The 27965-nt window shown below is 53.0% G+C and overlaps 1 protein-coding gene across 12 annotated transcripts; it reads left to right on the forward strand.

Annotated features, from left to right (window-relative positions):
- The first annotated feature begins 1091 nt into the window (after positions 1-1091).
- On the forward strand, positions 1092-27884 carry NDEL1 (nudE neurodevelopment protein 1 like 1). 12 transcript variants are annotated; one of them, XM_040530513.1, is made up of 10 exons: positions 1092-1213; positions 8677-8774; positions 10169-10322; positions 11594-11742; positions 12776-12912; positions 14793-14966; positions 15815-15906; positions 18241-18392; positions 20222-20353; positions 26158-27884. In XM_040530513.1, the coding sequence occupies exons 2-9, from the start codon at positions 8689-8691 to the stop codon at positions 20316-20318; spliced, it is 1041 nt and encodes a 346-aa protein (XP_040386447.1). In that variant the 5' UTR covers positions 1092-1213; positions 8677-8688; the 3' UTR covers positions 20319-20353; positions 26158-27884. The 12 variants fall into 12 exon arrangements, with proteins under 12 accessions (XP_040386447.1, XP_040386453.1, XP_040386452.1 ...); XM_040530519.1 differs by lacking the exon at positions 20222-20353 and adding an exon at positions 21495-21529 and having other exon boundaries at positions 1130-1213; XM_040530514.1 differs by lacking the exon at positions 1092-1213 and adding an exon at positions 1947-2314.
- Positions 27885-27965: the final 81 nt, after the last annotated feature.

Consider the following 27965-nt stretch of genomic DNA (forward strand, 5'->3'; position numbering starts at 1 on the left):
CTTTTGCTGGCGAAACACAAATCTGGCTGGGGCGGCGGCAGACACGGCCGCATTGTGCGGCCCCTAATGCTAAGTGACTGCTCCTTTGTGCGGCCAAAAACGCCCAGCCCCTGGGCGAGCGCCTGGGAACAGCTCCGGCTTACAATGGGGTGCAGCCGGGAGGCACCTCAAAGCAAACATTGACTTAAAAATCGGTGTTAACCAGGCAGGCACGGCGGGCGTCTTGGGAAACGCAGCCCCCGCCGCTGCGGCTTTGCTGGCAGAGGCAGGGCTGGGAGGAGGCGGGGGGTGAGGGCGGATTTGGGGCGTCAGGAAAAGTGCACTGAGAGTGGGGACATGGTGCGAACGGGTGGTGTTGGCAGCACGGTGAGAAAAAATGGGCACCCAGCCTGGTCAGAGCAAAATGGCGGGCACCCGACCCGCTCCAGAGATGGGCACTCAACCCTCTCCAGGCCACGACAGGCATCCAGTCTGCTCCAGAGCCCCGGGATGGGCACCCGGCCTGCTCAGAGCGTAACGGTGGTGGGCACCCAACCCATGCGAGAGCACAACGGTGGGCACCCGACCACCCCCAGAGAGTGCCGGGCACCCGGCCTGCCCGCAGCTGGGCTGCGCACACCCAGCACCGCGCGGGGCTGCACACCGGGACAGGGCCGGCTGTCCCGGGCTGCCTCCTGCCCCCACCTCCCCGCTGCCCCCGGGGTGGGGGGGTGGGGGGGGTTCAGGGGACGGCGGCGCCCCATTGAAGGCGGGGGGCGATGGGGTGCAGGGGCTGCCTGCAGCAGCCGGGCTCGGAGGGCACGGGGGGTGCACGAGCACACACCGGGCACCGGGCCCGGCTCCCGGGCTGGGAGGGACGGGGCGGCTCCGGCCTCGCTTTGCCGCCCTGCCCGCGGCCGTTTCTGCCCCGGAAAGTGGGGAATTCGGGTAACCCCGCGCCGCCGGCCCCGGGGGGGCGTGGCCAGAGGAAGCCCCGCCCCCATCGCCTCGTAGCCCCGCCCCTCGCCTCGTAGCCCCACCCGCTCGCCCCGTAGCCACGCCCATCGCCCCGTAGCCCCCGCCCATCGCCCCGCAGCCACGCCCATCGCCTCGTAGCTCCTCCCCCGCCCCCCCCCGCCCCCCCCCCCGCCTCGCGTAATAACGTGGCCCCGCCCCGCGGTGCCCGGATCAGGCGGTTCCGAGGCCGGGCGGCTGCGGCGGGCGATGCGCCCCGGTGAGCGGCGGGGCCGGGCCGGGACGAGGGCCGGGGGGGTGCGGGGGAGCCGGGGGGGGGGGCTGCGGGGCTCGGCCGGGCTGCGGGGGGGGGAGTCCGGAGGCCTGGGGCGCCCCGCGCGGCCCCGCCGATTGGCTGCCAACTGACAACGGGGCACGTCCCGCCCCCCCCGCGCGCGCTATTGGCCGGCGGCGCGGCTCCGCCGTCTGCTATTGGAGGGAGCGCACGTCTGTCGGGACCGGCCGGGCTGCGCGGCCACCGCCCTGCGCGAGCCTCTGTCCCCCCCCCCCCCCCCCCCCGGGCCCCCCCCGGCCCCCCCCCCCCCCGGCACCCTGAGGGGGCGGCACGGGGGGGGGGGGCGAAGCGCCCCGCTCCCGGCTTTGGGCCCCAAAGCGCCGCCACGGCTCGGGGGCACCGGGGCCGGTCCCCGGGGCCGCGGCCTGCCCGGGGCTGCCGTGGTGTGGGGGCAGCGGGCCCTGGGGCAGCCCCGTAACGGAACCGGGGCACGGGGCACGTCCTCGCCGTGCCCCCGGGGGCCTCGCGCTCCCAGCCGCCGCCTGGCTCGTTGCTCTGGCAGAAACGGCCCGGGCTGCCCGGCGGGTCCTCGCCTCGGGGAGGTCTCCGTCAGGCGTTTTGCAGTCAGTGAGCCTCCCTCCCGCAGCGCGGCCTGCCCCGAGCTGTACCGACACGAGCAGCCCCCCCCCCCCCCCCGCCCCCGCCCCGCTCTCCCCGGGGTTTGATGGGTCTGACCCAAATCGCGGCAGACGTGCCGGGAAGGCCGAGCGCGCTGACGCGAGGGAGAACGCAGCACCGGGGCCGGGCTCTGGGTTCAGTGACTTCCCGCGAGCATCTCCCCGTGTTAGCGAGGCGGAGAGCTGCCCGCACCCGCGCAGCTTCCCTCGGCGCTCTCCCCGGGCTGCGCTCGGTGACTCAGGGCTCCGCCGCGCCCTCTGAAACTGCCCGGGCTTGGTCGCGAGGGCAGAGAGCTGCTTTATGGGCCCGTGGAGCTCAAAGTGGGGGTTAAATAAGTGAAATGGCACAGCTCCTTGGATATTCAAGCAATTTTTCCCTTGGCATAAAAATTCCTGGACGCCACAGGGGGTAAGTTGCCTTGGCAAGGTCAGCGTTTTGTTAGATATTGGTAACCGGCCCAGGAAGAAGCCGTCTTGGGGCAGAAAAGCAGCCGGGAGGCTTTGATATTTATTTATTTGTATTTAAATGTGGTGCGGCAGTGGTGGGACTGCACAGACGTGCTGGCTGGCAGTGCTGGGTAGGTGCGGCTGTAAGGGGTGTGAGAGGTGGGGGTGAGTGCTGTGTGGTTTGGGCTGGGGCTTTGGCTTCAGGGCTGCCTCGGCTCTGTCCCGCTCTCAGAACAAGACCTGGCTGGGCTGTGTTCGTGTTGTGTGTGTGGAGCCAGAGCCCAGGCGTCCACCTTTTGGTGCGCAAGTTTGATCCTGCGCTTTACCAAGAGTACAAAGGTGAAGGTGTATGTCCAGAGGCGTACGGATTTAGCTTCCTCCCCACCTCCTGGGGGTAAAACCCTCCTTTCCTCATCGTGTGGAGCTGCAGGTGTGTGAGATAACACCTCCGTTGCAGGGGAAGGGAAGAGAAGGGAAAGGAAAAGTGGAGAGAAAGGGAATGTAAGGCTGCTGACGTCTGTGACCTTGGTGCCACGAGGAGAGTTGTCACTGGAGGCGACACATTAGGCTACCAAAAAGCACAGGAGCAAAGTGCTCCTTATTCCTTCAATCTCTTATGGTTATTTTTGAGAAGTGGGGGAAGTTGGACTAAAAAAGGAGATCCGTACAGTGTTTTGATGTTTGCGTCCCCGCAAACGTAATCGAGATAAAATTGAAGTGTGTTCAAGCAAAGTGCGTTTTCACCACTGTATTATTGCGCTCACCCCGGGGCAGAAGGAGACGCTCCCATCACAGCGTGGCTTCCTCCATACGGCTGTAGCCCCAGAGGGGCCTTCTGCTGGTACAGCCCGCTGAGCTTCACTGCCCCGATCAGAGCACAGTTCGGGGATTTCTTTAAAACTTTCATCTCGTTAAGTGTTTGCTGAAGGGACCCGAGTCCCCCTGCTTATGGCCAGCCTGTGGCTTGTGTCTGGGTGGCCTTTTTCAGAAAGGTTTTCCCTCCCTGGCACCGCCGGATTGTAAGGGATTTAAAAGGCAACAGAGGATTCCCCCACCTCAGGAGAAACCTGTGCTAAGTGCTCCTCCCTTCAAGCTTCCCAGTCACTCGTTGTTTGGCAGTGTCCAAAAGCATCTCAGCCCTCTGGCCACCGCCTTTCCAGGGAATTTCGTCACTGGGATGGCATTAATTGCTGAGATAATGGGGAGGCTCGAGGGACCTGCGTGCCGGCCTCTGTCACAGGCTCTTTGTGTTTGCCTTAAACTCTCAGATGAGGCTGCTGCTTCTGGGCAGGAGGTGCTTCGGTGGTGCTGCTGGGAGCAAGTGGAGGCAGGTTGTCTTAAACTGCCAGGTGTGTGAAGGAAACGATGGTTTTAACAGGAAATTCTGATGCCTTAGGTAGTTGTAGCTGCATTTCTGAAAAGAGGCTTCCCATATTAGTGCCTTCCTTCTGTCTTCCCTGCTTGCGTCGCAGGGCTGGCTAATGTGGCAAGGTTGGTTTGGTTTTGCTTTTATTTTTTTTTGGTGGGGGGGTGCATGTCCCTCTCTCCCCCATCAGGTACCCTGTTTGCTAGGCGTGCAAGCCTTGGCCATGTATGCAAAACAGGCTTGCTGTATTACACGAATAAGACTGATTCCACAGTGGCTGTCAGGATGAGGCGGCTTTACTGTACGGTGCCTGGCTGTTCCGGAGGCTTTTAGCCTGAGCCTGGCTCAAGGATCCTGCAGGTCGGTTTGGTTCTCTCCCGCCTGCCGCGCTGCCCGCCTTGGAAAAGCAGGATTTATGGTTACAGCCGGGGAGGGAGCGCTGTGCTGACGCCGTGCTCTCTGACTTCTTTTTTCCTCCCGAAAGCTCGTATGCTGCTGTTGTAAGAGGCAGGGAGGCATTTGTTGTGGTTCACCAGAGAACATTCAGTTCAAAAATAGCACTGCAGGAAAAGACAGAGGTTCGCTTTCCGAAGCAGTGATGGGAGCAGGCAGCCTTCCAACACGCGTAGGAAAATGCCTCCAGCTCCTATTTCAGGATGAGAAAAACAAGCACGAATTGATTGGAGAAACCTAATCCACGGCTTTTGTTTGTTTGTTTTCCATATTCTAATAAGTGAAAGACAACACAAATTTGTGTGTTGTTTTGTTTCTTTTTTTTTTTTTTGCTGGAGCGCTCAGGTGCCCGGCCATGCTTTGAGGCCAAAATTGGGGTTGAGATAAAATAAATCCAGAATTTCACCAGCTCGGGGGTTACCTCTTGGTTCCTGTGATTTGACAACCAGAAATGGCAGAAACAAGTTTTCTTCTGCTTTTCTGAGATGGGAGCAGGTGGAAGGCCTGGGTTTGCCTGCCGGGCCCCAGCAAAGCTTCCTGGCAGAGCCCTTCCCAGCACCAAGGGGCAGGCACCCGGCCCCTCTGGGGCGCCGACAGCCCAGGGAACTGGAGGCCGGATGTGACCTTGGCAGGATTTCTCTGCCAAGTCCTATTTTAGGTGGGTATTTGCTCAGTTCCAAAGGTCGCTTGGCGATTGTGCTGCCTTTGGTGGTGGGTCAGCGAACAAAGCGTGGATGTGGGACGCCTCGCACCGCGGCTTGGTGCGATCGGTGCCATCGCTGTGCCTCTTCTCGGTGATTGCTCCCTGGAAGTGTCAGGCGATCGCAGCTGCATCTGAGCAAGGCTCCGAATCGCTTTGGATGTGCTTCTGTAGCTTGCGAAGAGCCGAGAAGTGTCGTTGAGCTGCCTCCCGAGAGCGGAGCAGCGGCTTCTGGGCTGTGGGAAGGGGCGGAGAGGAGTCCAGGCGCTGGGCTGGATGTCGAGCGTGGCATTGTGCTCTGACATCTGATCCGAGCCCTAGCTGCAGCCTCCAGTCACATGGGGAGCCAGGGCAGTTTTTTTTAAGGTGCTGTGTTTGTGTTTTAATGGCTCAGCTGAGGGGTGGCTCCGTGAAGATTTCGGTTTGGCCTTGAATGCAAGGTCCAGTAATGCCCTTGAGGAACATGCTGTTTGCCTGTTCAGTTCCTTCTGCTGTATGTGGGGTTCAGAAAATGCTGAGCATCCCACTTGGCAGGTTGCTTCTGGAGGTGAGGAAAGCACATTTGTCCCATTTTAAAAAAGAAAAAGAAGAGGAAAAAGATGCAGTTAGAGAAGTTCATAACCTACAAGCTGCAGGGTTTTTTTGTTTGTTTTTTGTGCGATCACAGCATCGAAAAGTTGTTCTGTTTTAAGAGGAGAGTTACTCCGTCCCGCCGACCGTGTACTGGGGGCTTGAAAGGAGCCACGGTGTTTTGAACGCAGCTCTTGTTTTAGTGCCGCTCGGACCTGGAGCTATGCCCGCGCAACTGAGTTTTCCCAGGGCGCTGCGTGAATGCTGAGCTGTGTTGTGATGAATTCCGAGTGGGCATCGGCGTAAGCCTGCTCTCATTTCCCCTGGAAGACGCTGCTGCATTGTCTTGTCCGTGTCCTCAGAGCCTCAGTGTTCTTTGTCAAAGGCTCGATTCTGGCGGTGCCACGGCTGCACGGAGCCCGGGGATGGGAAGGGCTTGTCGTGCTCCGGCTCAGCCCCTCGCACAAAGCCCCCAGCCGGGACAGCCGGCGACGCGCTGCAGCAAAGCGCTCCTTGTGCAACCCTCGGCACGCCGTGGGTGACGCTGTCCCACGCGTCGGATGCCTCAGGCTGGGCGCTTGTGCCCTGGTGACGCCGGGGGGCTGCTTTCTGCGGGCCTGGCTTTCTGCGCCGTGAGCCCAGGGAATGGGGAGCGGTGGCAGGCGTGGGAGCTGCCTGCCTCTCCTGATGCTCCAAGCAGCGTTCCGGCCCCGAACCGCCGCGTTTGTGTGGTGGGTGCGCTCCTATCTTGCTCCCGTCCCCCGTGCACGTGAGAGAAAGCGAGCGGTACAGCTTCGTGCACGCGTACCGGGATGTGGGTGTCAGAGCTTAGCGTGTTGGTGTCTGATAGAGGTGTTTCTGCAGCGCAGGAGGCAGGTGAAAAATCAGGGCTGGCAGCTGGGCACGAGGAAGGACCCCGGGCACGGGTGAGCGCGAGCTGCCACCGCCTGAAAAGTGTGCCAGGGGCCGCGGGCAGGCCTGGGGAGGTCGGCGCCGTCCCTCTCCGACACCCCACTGGTGAAGGAAGAGGGGTGCTGACGGCTTTGAAGCACCGCAGGGCGAGTCTCCTCCCTTCGGTGTCTCCAGGGAAGCGGTGCTTGGACGGGGGGTGGAAATCCCCCAGGTTCTGCGGTGTGGGGCCCGGGCAGCCCTCCCCACCCTCCCAGCAGGAAGCAGCCCTGGGCCCAGGCGCGCCTTGTGGCGCCCGCTTCTAGGAAATGGTGCAAGGCGCTTCCTCGTGCGAGTTCTCTTCTCAACGCATCCTGGATTTCGCTGACGTGGGGCTTCCTGGCGGGTTACCTCCTCAGATCTGCTCCTCTGGAGCTCTGGGAGCTGCCCCCGTTCAGTGCTATGCCTGTGTTATTTTGGCGAAAATGTGCTGCTTGCTGCTCTAGGCCCTCAGCTGGCACGCTTGGAGAGACTGAGGGGAAGGTCAGGAGACTCTTACTGAAGCGGTTTCAGCGTGATCCGTGTGGGACTGGTGTTACGGACGGCACGCAGCGGTAACCAAGGCAAACTGCTCATCGCTTTCTCTTCCCCCCCCCGCCCCCCCCCCCCCCCCCCCCCCCCCCCCCCCCAAATCTGCGCGTGCAGTCCAGGAGCTGCCTGACGTGTGCCTGAGCCACAGCAGCTGTCTGCTCGCCTTGCCGCGGCCGCCTGTGAAGCCCTGACGGCTCGGGAGGTGACTCATGGGCTCCGCATCCACCGTAAGCAGGCACTTTGCACGGGGCTCCGTTTCTTCCTGGGTTGCCATTAAACTGCCTCGCCAGCAGGTGTGGCAGCTGAAGCGCGTACGCCAAAGACGTTTTCATCGGGAGGTACAGCAGGACTGGACGGACGCGTGCCGGGAGGGCTGGTGGTGCCCCACACGGGTGCTTTATTCAGCTCAGGGCAGTGCAGGAAAGGAAACGCGGTCAGGTGTCGGGCAGCGTGGGGGCCTGGCTGACGACGGGCAGCTTGGATCTGACGGCACTGAGAGGTGCAGGAAGCACGGGGAGGCAGTCGGGGCGCTTCTGAGGTGCTGAGCACCCCCAGGGTGAGTTTGGTCCTGTGCCCTGGGTGGTGGCAGCTGCGGTCCCAGCTGAAGAGCGGCTGTGCTGGCTGTGCCTCGCTTTGTGAGCTGAGTACCAGGCTGGGGAATGAGCCCGTCTGCCCCCTGGTGAGAGCGCTGGGGTGTTCTGTCCCACTTCTGGGCGTCTGGAATGTGGGTCACGGCGATGCAGGACGCGTCAGTGTGACACGGTTCGGCCTGGAGGGACAGCGCTGGCTATTGACGCCTCTCAGAGAGGGAAAGGCGGGACCCGTAGGTCAGCTATTGCTGGTTAATCCGCCAGCATGAGCTTGGAACAAGCGCTGGCTGAAGCCTCTGCCATAGCGAAGAGGTTGGTTTCAGCTTATTCCTTTCCAGGAATTTATAACCGAGCTTGAGTCTTGGCTGTTGGAGAGGGGGGAGAGAAATGACTGCCTCGAGTCGAGTAAGACCTCGGAGAGAGCTCTGAAGTGGCTGCGTGACACCCCGGGGGCTGCTCCCGCGCCACAGAGCGCGGCTGTCACCTGCCCGGTGACACCCCAGGCAGGCGGGAGCTGCTGGCCTGGGGAGGGGGGCACGGGGTTTGGGGAGAGCTGCCCTGGGGTGGCTGGGGAGGGCACAGCGAGTGTCGGGGTGGCTGCTGTTACCTGCCTCATCGGTATGGAAGCCGAAATTAGCTTGGGCTCAATCTGGGAAGAGTAAATCGAGTTTTAACGCCCACAGCACGGCTCGTTGGCTGTTGACCTCAGAGCGTTTGGGCTCGCTCGTTTCGTGCCTCTGCTGCCCTAGCAGGAATGGCAGCGTGCATCGCGGTGCTGGCGGCAGCAGGCAGAACCTCTAAGAACATTTTCCAAATGGAAGTGGAAACTGTGGTAGCTGTAAATGTCAGCATCCTTACCGGCGGTGGTCCTAAATGAGCACGTGGCATTAGCTAATGCTTCAGTGACAGCTACAGCACGCAGCCGACGCTTTCGGTCTCGTTTCAGGCTGCTGCACAAGCCTTTCCTGAAGCCGGATGATATTTCATTACTTGCGGCAGGTCTCTGCCGAGTGATGGTCATGGGGGATCGTTAGCGTCCTGCTGCGCAGTGCCAAGCCTGGATGCCGCTGCCAGGCCGTGCCACGAAGCCCAGCACCCAGCAGCAGTTTTGGGGCGGTCTGCCTGTCTGCCTGTCCTGAGCACGTTCTTGTGTTTGTGCCCTACAGGACGTACTGATCATGGACAGTGAAGAAATCCCAACTTTTTCAAGTCCAAAGGAGGAAACCGCGTATTGGAAAGAGCTTTCCTTGAAGTACAAGCAAAGGTACTGTTGTAGATTTGCAGACAGTTCTTGATGATCGGAGTGTGGCTTAATCTGATTCTCTGCAAGATTTTACCAAAATGAGTATTAGGTGTTTGTTAAAAACAGCTGTCTTTATTTCCAGCTTTAAATCCAGCTTTTATGTTACCCGCCTTGTGGAAGCGGAGTGTTCCTTAGTGCTACCATGCCAGGAACTCAAGGCTATGTTTTGGGCATGTTTGAACAAGAGAAGAGCCCCTTTTGCTATCACGTGCGTCTTTGTATAATTAAAGTGCTGCCTTGAGTAGTAACTTGACGTTTTATTGCAAGTAGCTGCCTTTGGGCTTTATGATATCATTGCTGGTCCCTTGGGCTTCTTGCAGTTTAGTTACTGGTATAAAAAGTGACTGATTTGGTGGCTGCTGCAATTTATTGAAATGCACTGTACTTTGTAGTCCAGCCTGTGTTTGTGCCACTGCATGTTTTAAGGGGGCACGAGGCTTTTTGGTTACAAAAAATGACTGCAGGCTCCCAGCTTTTATTCTCTTTGGAAAGCTTTTCTTGCGTTCAGTGTTACTTGTGTGCAATAGAAGTGAAACCTCTCTCAAGCCCAAAGAGCCCAATGTGCAAGTTGCTTTTCTGTTTGGCCTTGTTTTTTTTTTGTTTTTTTTTTTCCTGGGAATGGGGATGGGAGTGGGCATGTGAAGGGGCCTGTCCTTCACATGGGGGGTTTCCCGGGCTGTTCTTGGGTGTCAGAAAAGTCTCCCTCTGATGCCAGTGGGTATGTAGTTTCCTAAAGCTTCGTTAGTTTTCTCTGCAGCTTGCTAGGAGCTGAGCTATGACGTATGGTAACGATGAAAAATTAATAAGTGAAGTATGCGGAGTGGCTACTTTTAGCAATTTAATACCTTGCAGTGGTACAAGGTTAGTAAGTGCTGGCTTCCTTCCAAAGTGCTTAGTAACCCTAAGGTTCAAAGCTTAATGCTTTTCAGCAACCTTATATTTCCAGGTAGTGCAGAGATACAGTAACTTGTTCTGTTACAGTGCTTGACCAGAAGCAGGTTAAAAGCTCACTTTATTTAGCGGCTCTGTCAAGTCTGCTAGGGTGAAAGCTAGGGGAGTACAAAGTATTCATCAGGTTCCCTGATTCCTGGAAACAGCCTTGATACAGGTTGTATTTGCACATGTATTTAATGTAGCTGTTTGTCTGATGTGAGGGAGTGAATTTCCTTTTATAGCTGAACTTAATGTAATTTCTTTGTTTCCCCATTTTTCATTCTCCCCTGCAGAGGTCTGTGGATGATGCTTAAGTACTTTAAAACTCGCGTTTTTTCAGCTGATTGTTTTTAAAGAGCCGTGGACTTTGTTTTAACTTGAGAGATGCTGCATTTTCAACTGATTAAATTGTCTCCTTACAGCTTCCAGGAAGCTCGCGAAGAGCTGGCTGAATTTCAGGAGGGAAGCAGAGAATTAGAGGCTGAGTTGGAGGCACAGCTAGTGCAAGCTGAGCAGAGGAATAGGGATTTGCAAGCAGATAACCAAAGACTGAAATATGAAGTGGAAACATTAAAGGTAGGTCTTGTGTGTAATGGCATTGCCTCTCCTACAGATACGTCTTGGATATCATTTTAGGTTGTCTGTTCTGTTCTTGGTCACTGAATATCCAAATGAAGTAAAGGAGTCATCTGTTTAAGATCCTGTCTTGAGGATCTCCAGTATGTGCTCCAAATAAGGCAGCAACCTACCAGAGAAATTTCTAGAGGAATTTTTCTTGTTCACATCATTAAACTCTTGTCATTGAGTTTGTGCTTGTTTATTTGAATTCTCTAGGCTTTGCCAAGTGGTAGCTTTATTATTTACCCAGGCAACATCAGCATAGCAACAGGGTGGACAACACAAGTATGTTTTGTCAGACCACTGCGTTGTCATCTTTCTTTGCAATCTTTTTCTTTTTTTTTTTTTTGCCAGAATGTCTCCTTGGTTTTACGAGACCTTAAAGAAAGCTGAAGATGGGTGATTTGTGCGCATCTTTGAGCGATTTTTCCTAATTCTTAACAGCCATATCTGTGGAGACAGGAATTGCATCTGTGTGTGCAGATGATGCCTTTTAATTAATGCTTCTGTGTTAACATTCTTGCCTCTTTTGGGTTCTTCAAAAGTATCTTTTCTGGTAACTTCGGATTAGTTTAGTGAAGGCAAGGGCTGGAAAACTTACCGAACGGAAATAGGGTTTGGGGGATTACTTGTTCACATATCCAGTCCCGGTTATGTCTGTAAGGCCAGTACGTGTTTTTTAAGGTCAGTAGTTTTTCCATAAGACCCTGTCTGTACCCTTAGAGCTGGTGAGAGTGTGTTTGGGACTTGATTCTTCCAGTCTCTCAAAGATAAGCTTGTGGACCTGGAGGTTTTGTAACAGATTTCAGCAGCTCTAATTTTTGGTAATGGAGATGTCAGATGCATTCTGGTAACAGTGCGGCTATTGTCAGGGGAGAGAGGCACTGAAGGGGAGGCTGTGCAGTTAGATTTCTCTCTGTTTTTCTAGATGTTTGAGGCTTCAGAGCAGCTGTCAGTGCAGGCTGTTAGGAACAGATGCAGGGATGCATCTCTGAGCAGCCAGCTGGGTTGCGATGAGAAGTCAGCGCACAATGCGGTGTTTGTCATTTTGTCCTGTGTCCAGTTTTGATGTTCGGAGTATGGTCCTTCTGCCTTCACGCTTTTTGTTGTGTGTTACCAGCAATCAGCAGACTGCAGCTAGTATTTCACTTTGTTTGTCCCATTTTACCACTGATAATTTGGAGGGTGTATGCTACTGATGTTTATCTCGCTACTTCTCTTTCTTTCAGGAGAAACTGGAGCACCAGTATGCACAAAGCTACAAGCAAGTGTCGTTGTTAGAGGATGACCTGAGCCAGACAAGGGCCATTAAAGATCAGCTACATAAGTATGTGAGGGAGCTGGAACAGGCCAACGATGACTTGGAACGTGCAAAGAGGTGAAGGCTGCAGTCCTCTGATTTCCTTAAAGTGTTCACTAGATCTTTTCTTTGTTACTCAGATCCATCACTTTATTATTTCTTTAAAGAGGAAAAAAAAAGCACATGGTTTAAAAAAATGATGCTTGATTCTTTGTACAGTGCAACTTTACTCCTGGAGTTCACCTCCATCAGCTGGTAGTGTTATATTACATCAAGAAAAGCTTGTGGCAAAACCTAAAATGCTTCATGCTCGTGTGAGAACTGAGCAGCACGAGCAGGCTCAGAGCAAGCCAGGCCAGTGCACTGGTTTTGATACTACCAGCTGGGTGACTTGTATTTGTGATCCTTGTAGCTCAAAGCCCCTTTGAAGTAAGAAGCCAGTGCTTTACATAGTCCCTTTTAAATTGAACAGGCCAAAGGAGTCTCCTGTTCCTTGCATAACAGCTTAATGACTGTAGGGAACAAATGTGGCCTGTATAAGTGCACAAAATGAACAGGCTGCTGTTAGAAACGCCCAGTTTTGGAGTCGATCATGCTTCCGTTTTGCTGAATGGGAATTTTGCCATTGATTCAGTGGGACCAGGAATGAGCCTCCGGCTATCTGGCAAAAAGATCTAAGGGCTGAGGCCCTGTTTCCACAAGGCTCTTAACCTCATGACTAACTTTTGACACATACGAGTTGTCCCACTGAAATCATGGAACGAATATCCCAGTGCCCTGCTTTCTGGGCTGTTGCCTGTTCCTCCTGAGGTGATTCACTGATAAAATATACGGCTTTGCAGAATGGCTTGGGAAGAATGGAGCGAGGTGCGCTAGACTGGCTCTTTTCCAGCTCTTTGGTACATCTCAGAGAGCCAGATGCTATCATGTTCTTTTCATCTCACTCCCTGGCTTCTCTGGAGTTTTAGTCCTTTCGGAGAAGCATTTCCATAGCTTTCAGATGACTAACTTGAACGTAGACCCTGCTAACATTTTTCCTCTAGTATGTTTTTTGAATACTCTTTTATGTTAGTTGAGCCGAAGAACCTAATATTCTGGATTTTGTTTCTAGGGCAACAATAGTTTCATTGGAGGACTTTGAACAAAGGCTGAACCAGGCCATTGAGAGAAATGCGTTTTTAGAAAGTGAACTGGATGACAAGGAATCATTGCTAGTTTCTGTACAGAGATTAAAGGATGAAGCGAGAGGTACGGCTTTCTTGATTACTTCTGTGTCTTGATACATTGTTGGCTTGATAACAGACGTGTAGCAACCAAAGCTCGTGTTTATAGAAAGGCTCACATAATGACACTCAAACTGGTATTGTGATGTAAGCATTGGGATTTGCTTACTAACAGTATATTCTCTATTCTTTGTATGTCCACTGTAGCTAAGAGGAAAAAAAAAAATCTGCATGTAGGGCCAAATTAATATCAGATTCATTCAGGATTTTTAACCAAAGTGAGTAGAAAAAAACTGTGTTCCGCAGATCTAATAGAGTTGAGAACTGTGTTCCAAAAGATCCCACTGTCTGTGGTTTTGTGCCTTGTATAGGAAGGGAAAGTACAGGAGATGACAGGGAAATGCATGATTAATGGCAAACAACTATCTTTTAAAATTCTGTCTACTGTATACTTTCTAAATCTGTTGGAAATCACCTGGCTTATTAAAGATACTTCAGTAAAGACTGTGGTTAGACCTGTAGGATCAGAGATGTTTAAGATAGTCTTCTGGGTTATAATCAAGAGTTGGGAATTCCCTGGTGTGTTTCACATTGAGGACATGGGGGAAACTTTTTTTTATTGGTATTCTATTCTTTTTAATGGTTGGGGAACACGACTTCTCTAATGGGACAATCTGCTCATAAGCCTGCCATCGCAGTAGTTCAGTGTTTTTCAACGTTCATTCCGAAGTGAACCTCTCTAAAACAATTCCTCAATGAAGACCACGATCTGACTGTAAGGCCATACACTTGACAATAGGCTGGGATTTTTTTGTTGGTGTTCTTTGTGAGCCTCTTTGAAGCACGTTTGCGCCCCACAAATTGAAAGCCACTATTGAAAACAGTTTTATTTATAATAAGTGTGAGAAGGGAGATTAAGAATTTTCTGAAGATATGTATGTATTGCAGCCTAGGGTTAGGGCAATAATACTGGAGAAAACAGCAAAACCTAGGGGATTATTTTCTAGAACACTGGAAGAATCGTCAAATGAGACGTCCTCTGTCTCGGATGAGTTCTTTGGAAATTTTTAGTGTTTGTTGGAATAGCAAAGTTGCATGTTATTCCCACGTAAGCAAGCAGGAATGCTAGCCACTAAAAGAACAGACACGGTATCAAAATCAGATATAACATTTCTGATTGAACAGCCACAAATACTCTTCTAGGAATCCAAATCGGATTTCATTTCAGTTGTGCTGTTATCCTGAATTTTTAGGAAAGATTTTGAGGAAAACTTAAAAGCCATATTGTACAACGGACTTGATGATCCTTGTGGGTCACTTCCAGCTCAGAGTATTCTATAATTCTCTTTAGTTTGGACTACTGGCTTCTTCAGCCTGCTCTTTCATTTGCCGAGGAGTCAAGAAACACTGGATACAGCCCTTTGACTGTCTCTAGCTGGTGTGCAGTCCTGTGAATTATTAACTGGAAAAATAACATGAGGAATTAGAAACACAAGACTAGGTCATTAATCTGTTTTCCCAGCGTCTATTTGAGCAGGAGCTGAATGCAGTTCAGCAGGCATTTGTAACCAGCTAAGTATTTCGAAGCACGCTTTCCGTGGAACCAAACTGCAAGTGGGGAAGAATGCTGAGGTCAAGTCACCTGCTGTGCCCTCTGGGGCCACGCAGCTCTCTGGGCTGGGGGATCTCTGCTGCCTCTTTACATCCAGCTGTAATGGGAGGTGCTGGTATTGAGCTGTCTGAATTGAGACGGGGGTCTTTGCTGGAGAAAGCCAGCAACAATGAATTAGTCTTTGGTTGTTGCAAAGTATTCCCCTTTCCCCTCTCAAAAAATGATTAGCATGTTAGAGAAATCTGTTGCTAATATAATGTGTGTTTTTTGTGTTTTCCTTCTTCCAACTTCAGACTTACGGCAAGAGCTCGCGGTACGGGAAAGGCAACAAGAAGTCACCCGAAAGTCTGCGCCTAGTTCTCCGACTCTAGACTGTGAAAAGATGGATTCAGCTGTCCAGGCGTCTCTCTCCTTGCCAGCTACACCTGTTGGAAAAGGATCAGAAAATAGTTTTCCTTCCCCAAAAGGTAGAATTCCTAGAAGCTGTGCCTAGTTGTTTGGGATTATGCTCTGCTTGTCAAAATAGTTTCAGACCGGGTCCTTGTTAGTAAACTTTAAGTAAACATGTGGATCATGTGGTATGTGATCCACATGTGTAAGTAAACGTGGTACATGTGGATCCAACGGGCATTACATAAATGTAATTTAAAAATTACATTTTTAAATCGTGGGCCAGCATCAGGCCTACTTACTGAGTATCATGAGCAAATCTTATGGAAAAGAAAGATTCAGAAGCTGAGCTACTGCTTTGGGGTGGTGGGGATTGTACTCTGCAGTAGAGCACGTTTGGGGTTGCAGGGCAGTGCAGTGACTGATATTTCAGCTTAAGTGCAGGGTAGCAGTGGTGGGTAAATGGGGTAGTAATTGTGACAGTCTAGACTGCCTTTGTTACCACAGTTGCTTTCAGGGGTGCTGTTTTCTCTGTGAGGCAGCAGGATGTTAGTCCAGTCCTCTTCCCATCTGGAAGGCTCTGGACAATCACAAGGATTAAGACATTTATTTTCTAAATTAGAGTAGATTCCAGGGGAAGCTCTGGTTGCATTAGATAGATTGCAGGCAGAAGCCTTGCAGATGGGGAGTGCATGAACTCTGCATGTAGGTCTAATGGAAGAGGAGGCAGTGGACAGGAATTAAGCTTTTTATTCTTTCCGTGGCTAGTGATTGTGCAGCCTGTGTTACTGTGGAGTAACAGTAGGAAGAGCCTGCAGTAGGATTTTGGATTTACCCTTTGATACTGAAGTTATTTTAAAAATTGAACTGTGGAGGAGCAAGTCACATAGCAACTCACGTAATAATAAAACATGTTTGTTTGCAGCTATTCCAAACGGATTTGGTACCAGCCCTCTTACCCCTTCAGCTAGAATATCTGCACTCAACATTGTGGGAGATCTCTTACGGAAAGTGGGGGTGAGTGCTCTGTACTGAGATGTCTCTAGTTCTGTGCTGCTGTCACTGAGCTCTCATCCTTGTAAGCAAATTATAGAGGGCTGTGGCCCATGTTGAGTTCATGCTGTAGTTTCCAATGTGTCTCTTCCAAGTCATCCACATTTAGTGTTTAGTATGTAATAATATGGTGTGTTTTTTTTTAAATCCCGATTTGTAGAGCAGGTTGCTGAAGTTCTGATGCCAGCTTTGTTGATGAAATTCGTACTTGGAGTAAAAACAATCTTGAAGCGTTTTGGTACATGGGGCTAGACATCATTGGGCACTTGTGCATATTTCAAATGGGTCCCGCAGCTTTCTCTGTAATGAGACCAGGACTCAGAACTGAACCTCAGACTTGGGGTGCCCATTGCATAGTTGTTTTATGTCACAGCAGGTGAGCTGAAATCAGACTGTCAGTGTTTCTTCTTGTGCCTGAGGAGATCTGCGAGTGTTGGTGAAAAATGAAATAAATAAATTTTAAAAAAGAGCCCTTTGGGTAAGAAAGGGAAAAAATAAATCAGGAGAAAGCCAAATGTTCCCATGTGTAGTTAAACGGGAAGTGAAATGTGTGAGCCTTTAAAGGGATTACAACTCTAAGCAGGGAAGAAGTGGTTTAAACATCTGTTACGGTGTTGCTTAGGATGCCAGGCTTTCCAGTTGATTGAAGACGTGACTTTTGAGTTACGAGAAGCTTGTTTTAAGTGCCACAGTGGTTAGTGTTTTGGGTGGAAGCATGGGTAGCCTCGGTGCCTAGCCTCCAGGGCTGGCTTTCCTCTGTCCCTTGTGGTTAACGCTGAAAACAGAAATAGCTGCAGTCAAGATAGTTGTTTTAGCAAAGTTTGAGCTAAAAATGACATCTTTGCTTACATTTGGAGCCGGTGAGCTCAAAGCTGGTTTGAAAGGGCAACAGGATGACTCAGGGTTATGGAGTGGCATGTTTAAAATGGGATCACTGTGAGTAAGAGTCTGCAGGGGATTTAGGGAGCTTAATCACAATCCTGTGCGATTACTCTGCAAGGACAGGAAATGCCAAATAAGCATGCTTCTTTCCCAGCCTACTCTTAAACACACGCTCTGCCAGTGATGAAAAATTCCGGCTCATGCATTTGTTTAGTAATAATTATAGGATGTTCAGGATTTCTTTGCGCTGGCTACACGCAGGATACCTTGTCCCATGCCTCAGACTCCCTTTCTCTCCAAGAAGTTCCCTTCAGCTTTCTTGCTTGCTTGTGAGACAGCAAATTACTTGATGCAGATCACACTGGATATTTCCAGTAGAAAGATGCTTCGAGACTAAGAGATAGATAGGTATCTTTATATATAATCACTAAGGAAGATTAAAGGGGTTTCTAGAGGATGATGTTAGTGTTCCCTTATTTCTGTTAGTACATCAGTAAGGTATTAATGGAGTACTTTACTACACGGAATCTGACAAAGCCTCATGTACTATTGAGTTGAAATTTTGTCTCCATGTGCCTGCGAGTGTGGGAATTCATACACATGTAGGGTGGATATAGCAAGTAATTGCAAGGATTTTCTGCTGGACCAGACAGTCTTACCAAGTTAAACCTCGGTTTGTGATAAATGACAGAAAGGGCAGGGAACGTACTGAAGTGGAGGAGAGAATCAGGGTTTGGGTCTCCTTCCTGCCAGGAGTCAGTGGATGAGGCAGGTCTGTTACCTTGCATAGGGGAAAAAGATCTTGCCAGGCTAGCTTGGAAGTAGTAGAGATGAGGTAGAAACCCTGAGGATGGGCTTAGCTGCCTTTGTTTCTGCTGTCTTATGCTGTGTCAGTAGCACCTCTTCTGCTGAAGACTATCAGGGAGGATTAAGAAACTAGCCGTGTTTTTCAGACAATGATTAAGAAAGAAGTGCCAGAAGACATTGTCCTGGGAAAAATTCCAATTTTCCAAATGTGCGGTTACTCCCAAAACCTGACGATTCTGCTTTTGGTTCTCTCTGAGTCCTCTGGTTAGTTTACGCCAGCCTCGCTCAAGTTCTTAAAGCAAGAGGTTTCAGTAACTTCTGCCAAGTTACATTCTTACTTTCGGTACCTAAATGAGAGTTGATATGTTCTAAAATCCTAGCCCTGATGGAAGCAAAATGTGCGTGGCAGTCGGCATCAGCATCTCATTGTGTGGGTTTCAATTGTGGATAGATGACAGAGAGGAAAATGACAGCTTTGTTCCCATTTAGATCAGTTTTTGCCAAAGATGATTACACTGGGGTGATCACACAGATCACGGTCATGTCAAAGCCTGAACTTGAGTAGCAAAATATTTTTCTTAATCTTACTTTTTTTTTCTCCTTTCACAGGCCTTAGAATCCAAATTAGCTGCTTGCAGAAATTTTGCAAAGGACCAGGCATCACGGAAATCCTATATTTCAGGGAACGTTAACAGCAGCATGATAAACAGCAATGGTGCAAAGTACCCTCATCCAGGACATACTTCCTTCTTTGACAAAGGGTAAGTCAGGGTTGATTTTTTACACTAAAGGGGGGGGAGTGTGTTTCAGGATGCTACGTGAAGCGGGGCGGGGGGGGGGGGTTGGCTTGTTTTTAGCCCACCACAGCTTTCATCCAATAAGACAAATGATTTGTGGAGCCAAATTCTCAAGGGGGCAAAGAAGCAAGAATAATGTAGACTTAGGTAAGGCAAAGAGAAAAGCAAGTGTGTGACCTCTCAGCTGGTAGGATGTCAGCACCAGTTCTGCCCCTCTGCTGCCTCATCTCTCAGCTGGTGGGGAGACCGTGGCCTTCGAAAGGATCTCAAGGAAATAGTGGTGGAGTTGCCATAGCTACTGGTGCGTGGGGAGTGCCTTGACCACAATTCTGGAGATTCCCTCAGTACGAACAGCTTAGTGTGGGCAGCACAGGCTCGCTTGGAGGGTGGGGCCCTCCTTACTTCCCCCTCTATTAGTGGAAAAGAAAATGTCACTGATTGTGTAATTCTGGCTGATGGAAGGGGCAGCTGTACTCGTCCCGGCTGTGTTGTGCATCAGCCGGGAGGCCAGAAACCGCTTTCACAGGAAAAACCACTCTCACATGACTTCCCCTCGTATGGGGAAGTGGCTCAGCAGGAGGACGTCCCCGTCCCTGGTCCCTGTGGTTGGATGAGCAGCGCTGCAGGGCAGGAGGCGCAGCCGAGCGCTCCTCCGGGGCTACTCGGTGATACTGAAACCTGTGCTTGGTGTCACCGGGCAAAACACCCTCTGTGCTCCCTCCATGGTGCTAGTCTTCCCCGTTAAACCCCAAGCCAGTGCAATTTTAATGCTGATATTCAGCGCACCCTCAATCTGGAATTTATTTTAGAGCATTAAATGAGCTGTTAGCAACCTAAAGAGTGCCATATAGAGAACAGTCAAGCTGGGCTTCTGCAATCCTTCTCCTGTGAGCTGAATCATGTTGCTATGTGGGTAGCAGGGCAAGTTGCTGCTTAGAAACTGGCATACAGAGTTCTTAGAGCAACCATTTTTTGTTGCTTTTGGAAAGGAAGTGCTCAGATACTTAACAAGGTCGTCATCATTTGCAAATTGGACAGACTTCAGGGTTGCCTGCATACTGGGAGGCTGACTGGGGTCCACGCACCCCCACAGCAGTGCTCATGCTTGCAACCCAGGCTTCATTTCGTGTGCAAGCTGTCGGGATAGTGCTAGGGAGAGATTAGAGCTGTTCTTAGCAGGCAGTGTGGCTATATTGAGTTGTGGTGTGACAAATAGGCTGATTGCTGCATGGGGGCGGGGGGGGTCACTTTTAATTATCCAGATTGTCGTCACATTTGTTACCTGGGCTGGCTGCCTGCAGCTCAGAGCAGGTTGTAGCTGAAAAAGGCTTAGGAAGGCAGCCTATCGGTAGAGCGCTTCTACAGCAGACTTTGGAGGATGTTAGCAGGCTAGAGAAGTGCGTGGAAATGACTGATGCGCACGCCCGCACGTTGTGAGACCCTTGCTGGGCCCTGCTGTCCCGTCTCTCTCCTCCTCTCGTATGTGCTGCTGGGGTCGGGGGCTTGCCCCTTCCCCTCGCAGCTGCCCTCGCTTTGCCTTCCTGCCTCTCTCTCGTGCTCTGGGGGCGGATGCGGTGTCTGTGCTGCATGCACGCTGCCACAGTTCCCGTGTAAAGCCTGAATAATTGTGTCTGCACCGGTAAGCTGGACAGAGCCCTCACGTCGGCGAGGCCGGCCCCGCCGCGCCCGCCTGCTGGCGGTGCCCGGTCCCTTGCACGTCAAGGTGGCTGGGCACGAGGGGCTGAGCTGAGGAGTGCCCTTTCTTCTCCCCTCTTCTCCTCCTTTCTCTCCAGCCCCTGTACTCTCCTCCCTGCCCCAAATTGTCGCTGGAGCCTGAATCAGCCACGTGTGCTCGTAGACCCGGTCCAATCTGCAGCCGCTGCCTTATGAACAGCCAGTTGTTGGGTGGTGGGATTGTGACAGAGGTAATTCAGTCACGTCGTTACGCTTCCATTTACTTTCCTTTGCCATTTTGTTGGTTAAAATGTTCGATGAACCTCCATCTCTCCTCAAACGCCTGCTCTCTGCTTGCTGAGTGGAGCTGAGCAGGCGGCTCAAGGTGCAGGAGCTGGCGTGGTGGGAGCAGGGATAGGAGCAGTCACCTCAGCATCGCTCTGGGGGACGTTTGGAGGATAGCTGGGCTTGCAAGTGAGCTTTGCTGGAGAATTGGAGGAGGCAGGACTTACCTACTGTTCTTTCCTTTTTCTACGCTCTGCCAAGTCTAGCATAAGATCAGTTTCCTCCAGACTCATTCCTTTAGGAACATGATCTTTCTGTGCAGACACCAGGACCTAGCAGAACAGCACCTGAAAACAGTCTCCAATAGATGCTCGCTTCTTGTAATTGTTCTTAATTGTTATAAACTTCGATCCAGCTGGGGAATAAAATGGTTCTGACCTTGGTGGGTTCTGCAGAGGCCTGGCACTAGAACAGCTGAGCAGGGACAGCAGTGAGCCAAGACCGGGTGTTTGCTCCTTGGGGCGTGAACTGCTTGTTTGCCTCTACCCTGCTCCTCTGCCTGCCTTCCGGCACGTCAGAGTCATTGCAGTCGGTGTTTATTCTTAGGGCATTTCTGTGAATCTGCTGGGCTATGATTTTTTTCTTTTAAAAAAAAGCAAGCTAAAGTTTAAATGTGAAAAGCACCTCTGTGTGATGTCCCCAGCCCTGATTGTGATACACCAGAAAGGAACTGAGGGTCTTCTTGCTGTTCTCTAGTCTTCCTTGTTTAAAAAAAAAAAAATCCCGGGAAAAGAGGGAGCCTTCTTAAATGTGGGTACATTAGGTGCAGCTGAGTAAATCCACGTCCCGTAAGGTGCTCTGCAGTGCTCCGAGCTTTTATTTGGGTCATGCGTTTCAGCACTGGAGCGTGGTGGGGGTGCTGGTGGTCACTGAAGGGGGATCCCCCCTGCCCGTGCAGAGCAGCAGCGTCCTTACGCAGGGGTCACAGAGCAGAGGGCAGGCGAGGGTTGGTTCAGCACCCCTGCTTTTCCCCGTTCCTTGCGTCTGGGGTTATGCCCAAGAATGTCTGTATTGTGTGCATAAACTGTTTCAATTTTTCTCCACTAGGCGTGAAAAGGTCATATTCCCCACCTTGGTCATGGGTAAATGAATTCATTTACACGATAAGCTGCATGCGTTTTAACTCTGGTGCTTGGAGGTGCAGCGTTGGTGGTTGTGCTAACTGCATGACGTAGTTCTCCCAGCGCTACGAACTAATAGGCAATGAGCAAAGCCTGAGGCTATAATCTCTGTTTCTCCTTACTTTAGATAAACCTCTCTGGTGCTGTGACCAGTTGCAACTATAAGACTGAGTGCTGCTTGCTTTCTTGGTTTACTATTTCTTCAAATACCTGCATGCTTCTGACTGAACCGGACGCATCAGAGATACGGGACGAAGTAGCGCTGCTAACTTAGTGAATTTTGAAACCTCGGTGACATCTTCATTTTGAAACTTCGTGAATTTTGCCCTTTGGTCATGTTTTTCCTTCAGCACTGCGTTGGGCATTGGCTGGCTGCTGCTCAGCTGCCGTAGCTGTGGTCGTGGCAAAGCAAGCAGGCACCGAGGTGCTGCACAGGGTGCTGCGGAGCAGGGGGGAGGACGGGAGCAGGGCTGTGAGCCCCTTGCCCTGCCAGCAGCGGGAGCAGGACCCCAGGGCTCATCCTGCTCCTGAGGGAGTGTGCAGGGTCAGTGCCCTGCCCCATCTGGAGCACAGCTCCCCGCCAGCTCAGTCTGCCCCATCCTCCTGCCAGCTTCTCCGCTCTACGTGTTGTGCCTCCTTGTGCTGCTGGTGCACTCGGGAGGGTCAGGGAGCTGGTGTAAAGCACTCATCTGCCTGGGAACCTTCTCCTCGTGCTTCCTCGATAAGCTGGGCTCCAAGGGTGCTTTGATCACATCAGTGTACTCTTCAGGCTGGGTTGTTCAGCTGCGAGACAATCTTCTGGTGAGGTTCTGTGTGATACTTACGGGTTAAGGGAGTCTCAGAGACATTGTGCTAAATACAGAGTACAGCTCGAAATACGGATCAGTGAGTAAAAGTCTGCCGTAAGTAATCACAGGGCAGAGAGAGCAGTTGGAAATGGGCACAAGGTTCGTGCTGCTGCCAGGACGGGCAGGCAGGGCCCATCAGAAGCGGCTGCGGGGGACGTGCCCAGCAGGGACCGGTGGCTTCAGCTCCGCTGGAAGCGCCAGAGCCTGACTTCTGAGGAGCCCCGAGCAGGATGCAGGGCGGGCGCTGCAGAGCGTGTCGGGTCGGGTCCGAGCGATCGGGGAAAGTGGCGGCAGCAGGAAGCGAGCGACCTGGCTGGGATTTATCACCCAGGGCAGGTCCCCAGGCTGCCCGGCAGCGCCAGCTCTGTGTGCGGTCACCCCGTGCGTGTGTCAGCCTGGATAGAGCAGCGAGCGGGGAGCGATGTGCGTGCTCCTCCTGGCTCTGGGTGCGCCGCAACGGGTGGGTTTTGGCCCCAGAGACTGAGCACAAGACCTCCCTTCCCAGGTTGTTCTCGTTGGTCAGTAGTCATCCACCACACTACAGTTGTTTTCTTTTCTTTAAGAATTGCTCTGCTTAACTTTATTTTCCTTTGTTTCTAACTGCAGTAATGCTGATTTCTTTCTTTTGTGCATTTTTGTTAACAACAGAAGTCCATGGCTGCTAAAACATCTATAAACTCAGCCATAATGCCAGCCTTCAGCATCCCCCCGTTTGCTGCTACTGTTTGAAGCCTTTTCCTGTGTCCCACTTACTGATCTGGCTTCCTGCGAATCAAAGCTGCTTCTTGATCTTTGTTTCTGCACCGAGGGCAAGTCTGGGCGAGCAGTACACAACGAACAGTGCGGGTTCACTGGGAGCTGTTCCGGGGAGAAGCTGCTGCCGCAAACGAGCGCTCTGCTCTGTCTTGATATTCTTTTAATTAGTAAATCATGGGGAAACCTCACAAAGCTTCTAAACAAGGTTTTAATCTTCTCCATCTTCATCAGAAAGCCTGCTTGTCTCCCTTGTGCATCGTAGTGCTGTGAGCACTCCCCATCTTGCGCGGTGCTGGCACCTCTTCGTGTGACCGATGTCCTCATGCTCACCACTTCTCACGGCGCTGCTGCCAGCAAATCCACATCACGCCTGCCTAAAACAGCTTTTCTGTAAAGATAGGTTACAGGGCCTCGGTCCCTCTGGAGAGATCGACGTGCTCCACCGGTGGTTTCACTTCGGAGAGTGAGGTCAGGACTCAGAAGGGAGTCCCTGGCCTTTCCCCAGTGCATCGGGCTGCGGTGCAGGCAGCGGGGCGCTCCGCGAGGGCAGGAGCTGCGGGCAGCGCCCGGGCAGGCTGGGGGTGCCCACAGGCCTCTGCCCCAGCACGGGGGATGCCGCACAGCGCCGGGTCTGCAGCGTTCATCCCCTTGCTGCCCCCGGCTCTGAGATGGGGATCGTTCTCCCTTTTGTCTGAGGCTTCGTGGGATAATTTGTGATGCTGGTGATTTAGGTTGGGTCACGTCACAGCTGTGTGGCGTCTGTGCGGAGTGCCCGATGGCTTCGTGGCTTCTGGCCTTGTCTGTGTACCTCTGGGAGACTGAAAAGGGCCCACGCTGCCAAATGTGCCTCAGAGCAGGAGCTGGGGATAGGGCTAGATGTGCGTGGCATCCCTCAGAGGTGAAGCTGCCTGCACGGACAGGTCTGTTGGGTGGGGGTGGCTGCAGCTGAGTACTTCCCCACGGGGTGAAACCCTGTTTGGGAGTGGCCAGTGCCCCAAAAATAGCAATACCGGAAGTGAACGCTGCTTGGCTTGGCCGGTCCCTGGTGTAGTGCCATGCACAAATGCCATGTGTTGGGATTTAATTCAAATGCGTCCCTCGGGCAGTGCGGGGCGGCCGCGGGCAGCGAGTGCAGCTGGAGCCCCGTGGGGATGCGGCCCCCGCTGCGTGCGCTGCCCTCGGCCTCGTGCCACGGCGCAGCCGATCGCTGCCTTGCGAGGACACGGCCGTCACTTCTGTGTCACTTCTGTCCCACTTTAGCCCAGGCAGGGCGCAGCACGTGGAGCAAGGGCACTCGTGGGGCAGCGTCTGTCTGTCACGAGAAGGGCTCCGAGTTTTGCCCAGGGAAACACGACGAACCTGCAGAGCTTTGGTTTAACGTGACTTGCCGGACGTGACCCTTCCATGCTGCTGCTATTGAACATCAGTTTTCTGTTCAAAAGGAAGCAAACTACCATGTTTTAATCCTATTTGTTTTTTTGTTTCTCCCCTGTCCTAGTTGGCAGAGCAGCTTTCTAGCTGATAAGTAATTTGCAGAGTCATGTTGGGAGGAGGTTGGCTTCCTGCCCCTTCGCTCAAATCAGTTAGCAAAGTGCATCTGCCCCTAAGCCTCCTCTGGCAGCGTTTTGCTGCAGGCGGTCCTGGAGGCACTTGTCTCTGAAATGTATCAAAGTAATACTCCAATGGGGCTTGAAATTTCAAGCTTAGTGGGGAGGAGATGGAAAAGGTGTTTTCTCCCTGCTTTAGCGCTGGTGCGGGAAGCAGCACAGCCCCAGGTTACCGTGGGAATCTGACCTTGCTCGCGAGTGTGCAGTTGAGCTCGTCATCTGCCCTTCTGGAAGGGTTTCGTAATTGTCCAGCACAACGGCAGCGGCTTCTGGGTTTGTTGGCAGGGTCTGTACATCCCAGACCCGGGAGGTGTAGGGTCAGCGGTGAGTGTGAGCAGCACGGGACCAGTGCTGTGCGGAACCCACAGCCGTCTGTCCTGGGGCCAGTCGTGAGCCTGTCGCAGCCCCGAGGCCCTGCTCATGCGAGCTGCTGGCAGGCCGTCAGGCTGCGCTCCTCTGAGCGCTGCCCTGGGTGCAGCCCGAGGCCTCAGAGCGGAGAGCTCCCAGTCGGCTGCTTCTGACTGCTCCCGGAGCCCTCCAGCTTCTTTTTGTTCCCACTTTTGGCTGGCAGCACGCGGGGGCGAGGTGCTCGCTCCGGGGCAGCCGGTGGGTGGGCGAGCTGTCCTGGCGGAGGGAGGGAGGGAAAGAACTGCTCCTTGGCCCTGAGGCTGTGGCAATGGTGAGCAGTCCGGGGTGAGCTCCGGGTGCTGTGAGTTGAGCCTGATTAGAGAAGATGTCAGTGTCAGCCACGGAGGGAGTGAGAAGCTGTCGTAGCCAGGTGCTCCTCTCCCAGCCCGCAGGGAGCAGGCTCTGCATGCTTTACCTCCCACAGCAGCTCGGGGAGGGGGCGAGCCCGGGGCTCCTGGGGGCTTGGGGGTTCGCAGGGGAGCCCCTGCTGCCCCCCAGCCTCTGCTGTGCTGCAGTGTCTGCAGCCGGCCCTCGCAGAGCCCTTCTCTGCTGTGCGGCTGTCCCGGAGCTGTGTGCGGACACCCGTGTGTACGTACGTGCTTCCCCAGCTGCTTTACTGGGAAGAGCCTGCCCAGAGCCACCTGTGTCGGACCCCGGGGGCTTGGCTGGAGCTGGCCCTGCAGCTGCCCCCGGCTGTGCCCTGCTGGGCCTGGCAGCGGCTGCAGCCCGCGGGGAAGGGGAGCTGCGGGGGGACCAGGCCTACAGCGTGGCTGTGCCCCCGAGGCTGGGGCCCCTCAGCTCCCCCTGCAGTCGCTGCCCCATCTGCGTTGTGTCTCGGGGAGGGTGCTGTGAGGTGTCTGAGGAGGAAGGAGGTGGGTCTGTCTTCCAGCTCCTGGTGGTGGGTGAGGCGAGCGGGACCAGCTCCCGGGGTTGCTTGTCACTCACCTGCCTGTCTCTTGTTTCTTCTCAGGGCAGTAAATGGCTTTGATCAAGGTTCCCCTGGACTGGGAGCCTCCAGACCTTCATCGGCACCTGGCATGCTCCCCCTGAGCGTATGAGTCAGCGCGAGGTGGTGTTTGGACTTGCGGATGCTTTTCTCAGCCCACCAAGAGACGAACTGCTTCAGTTTCCTCCCCATTCCCGCCCCCCTGGAACACAACCTGCCCCGTGGTGTGCAGCAGTCCCTGCCTGGCTGCTGCTGGAGGAGGCCCTGTGCTCACAGCCCCTCGTGTCTTGTTAATAGTTAACTTTCTCCTATTGCTGTAGTGGACATGTTCTGACTTGGCCCCACGCCGCGTCGCACAAGCTGAGCCATGTAGTGCTCTGTTTCAGGGGCTGCAAAACCTTGGCCAGGTGCTCCTTGCCCTGTCACTTTATCTCTTCTCTAACTTAGGTTTGGTCTAACAAAAACATTCGCTGCTTTTCTTAAAGGCCACACTTCTTGCTGCCCGTCCCCTCCATGATCCTGCCACTTAACCACGCAGCTGCTCTACTCCCCAGCAGGCTCAAACCCCTCAAAGCAGACACGGGGTAAGGTGAGGGAGGTGGCAAGACATTTGCAGCTGGGGATCAGGTCTGGGTCTGTAACTGAGTTACTGCAGATTAATAAATAACGGCTGTGCAGGGTGCAGCTGGTGGGTGTCTGCCTCCGGCCTTGCCCCGGAGCGGGAAGGGGAGGACAAGAGCAGCTGCAGCCCTGCCTGTGCAGCCCCAGCAGCGGGGGGCTGCGCCTCGGCTGGGCCTGGGCTGGGGGGGGGAGCAAGGAGAGGGGTGGCAGCAGCCCTGGGGGCACCCGGCCCAGGCCCAGCACCTGTCAGGCACTGTCACAGCCCTGAGCCCAATCCGGCAGCGGGAGTGGGGCTGCAGCCTTGGCACAGGAGCTGTGGCAGGTCAGCAACGTGTGGCTGCTGTCATGAGCTGAGTCTGCAGGGTGCCTGCACCCCAATGCCCCCAGCCCCGGGAAGCCACCCTCCGCAACGAGCCTTCCCCACCTCTCCGCACCGAGACGCTGAGCTCGTTAGGAAGCCGCTAAGCCAATGGGCCACACTGCCCATGCCATGCCCCCTCCCAGGACCCCATAACCATCAAAACCATGTTCAGATCTGTGTAATATATGACTGGATTTTACAGTGTCACCTGCAGGCTTCTGTGACAGTTTTGGGCGACTGTGTACCTTGTGGGTCTTTCAAGCAATGTATTTGTGCGAGTTCTCTGTCTATGTGCCTCAGAGTTGGTGGATTTCAAAATGAACCAGCAAGCCCAGCTGGGGTTTGATCAGTAGGTTAAAAAGATCTTCTTCCCAGTTTGGTCCATCACATTCCGTTGGCTCTGCAGCTCTACATTGGTTTAGTTACAAGCGCTGAGAAAAAAACATTGCCCCCAGAAGAAGGGTGGTGGGAACATCACCCCTTGCTGTTAGGGCTTGTATGATCCTCCTTTCCTGTGCATCCTCTGCTGCATTTGACTGTTTACATTTGTTTTATTGTACATAGGTTTGTAAACATAATACCTTTGCCTAAGATCTTTGTACATAACTTGGGCTTTGTAGCTTTATTTATTCAAAATCTATATGGCATGTTTCAATAGGACAGTGTACCATACCACCGAGGTGACACAGATATTGATGCAGTTTAAAAACAGCAAAATGATTAAGCTGAGCAAGTACTCTTCCAAAAATAAAGTTCTTTTAATGTGGAATCTGTGGATTTTGCAGAAAAGGTGGCAGTGGCTGTATTTTGTCATGTAGCTGAGCCTGGGGATGTGGCTGAGGCCACCAGC

Source organism: Cygnus olor, chromosome 18, assembly GCF_009769625.2.
Source record: "Cygnus olor isolate bCygOlo1 chromosome 18, bCygOlo1.pri.v2, whole genome shotgun sequence".
Taxonomy (NCBI): domain Eukaryota; kingdom Metazoa; phylum Chordata; class Aves; order Anseriformes; family Anatidae; genus Cygnus; species Cygnus olor.

What these genes read in the sequence shown, in the direction of transcription:
- NDEL1 (XM_040530508.1), top strand. Translation starts at nt 7,130, where the DNA reads ATGGGCTCCGCATCCACCGTAAGCAGGCACTTTGCACGGGGCTCCGTT. An exon ending in ATGAAGTGGAAACATTAAAG is followed by an intron (nt 10,323 to 11,593) that starts GTAGGTCTTGTG and finishes TCTTTCTTTCAG; the next exon opens with GAGAAACTGGAGCACCAGTA. An exon ending in GACTTGGAACGTGCAAAGAG is followed by an intron (nt 11,743 to 12,775) that starts GTGAAGGCTGCA and finishes TTTTGTTTCTAG; the next exon opens with GGCAACAATAGTTTCATTGG.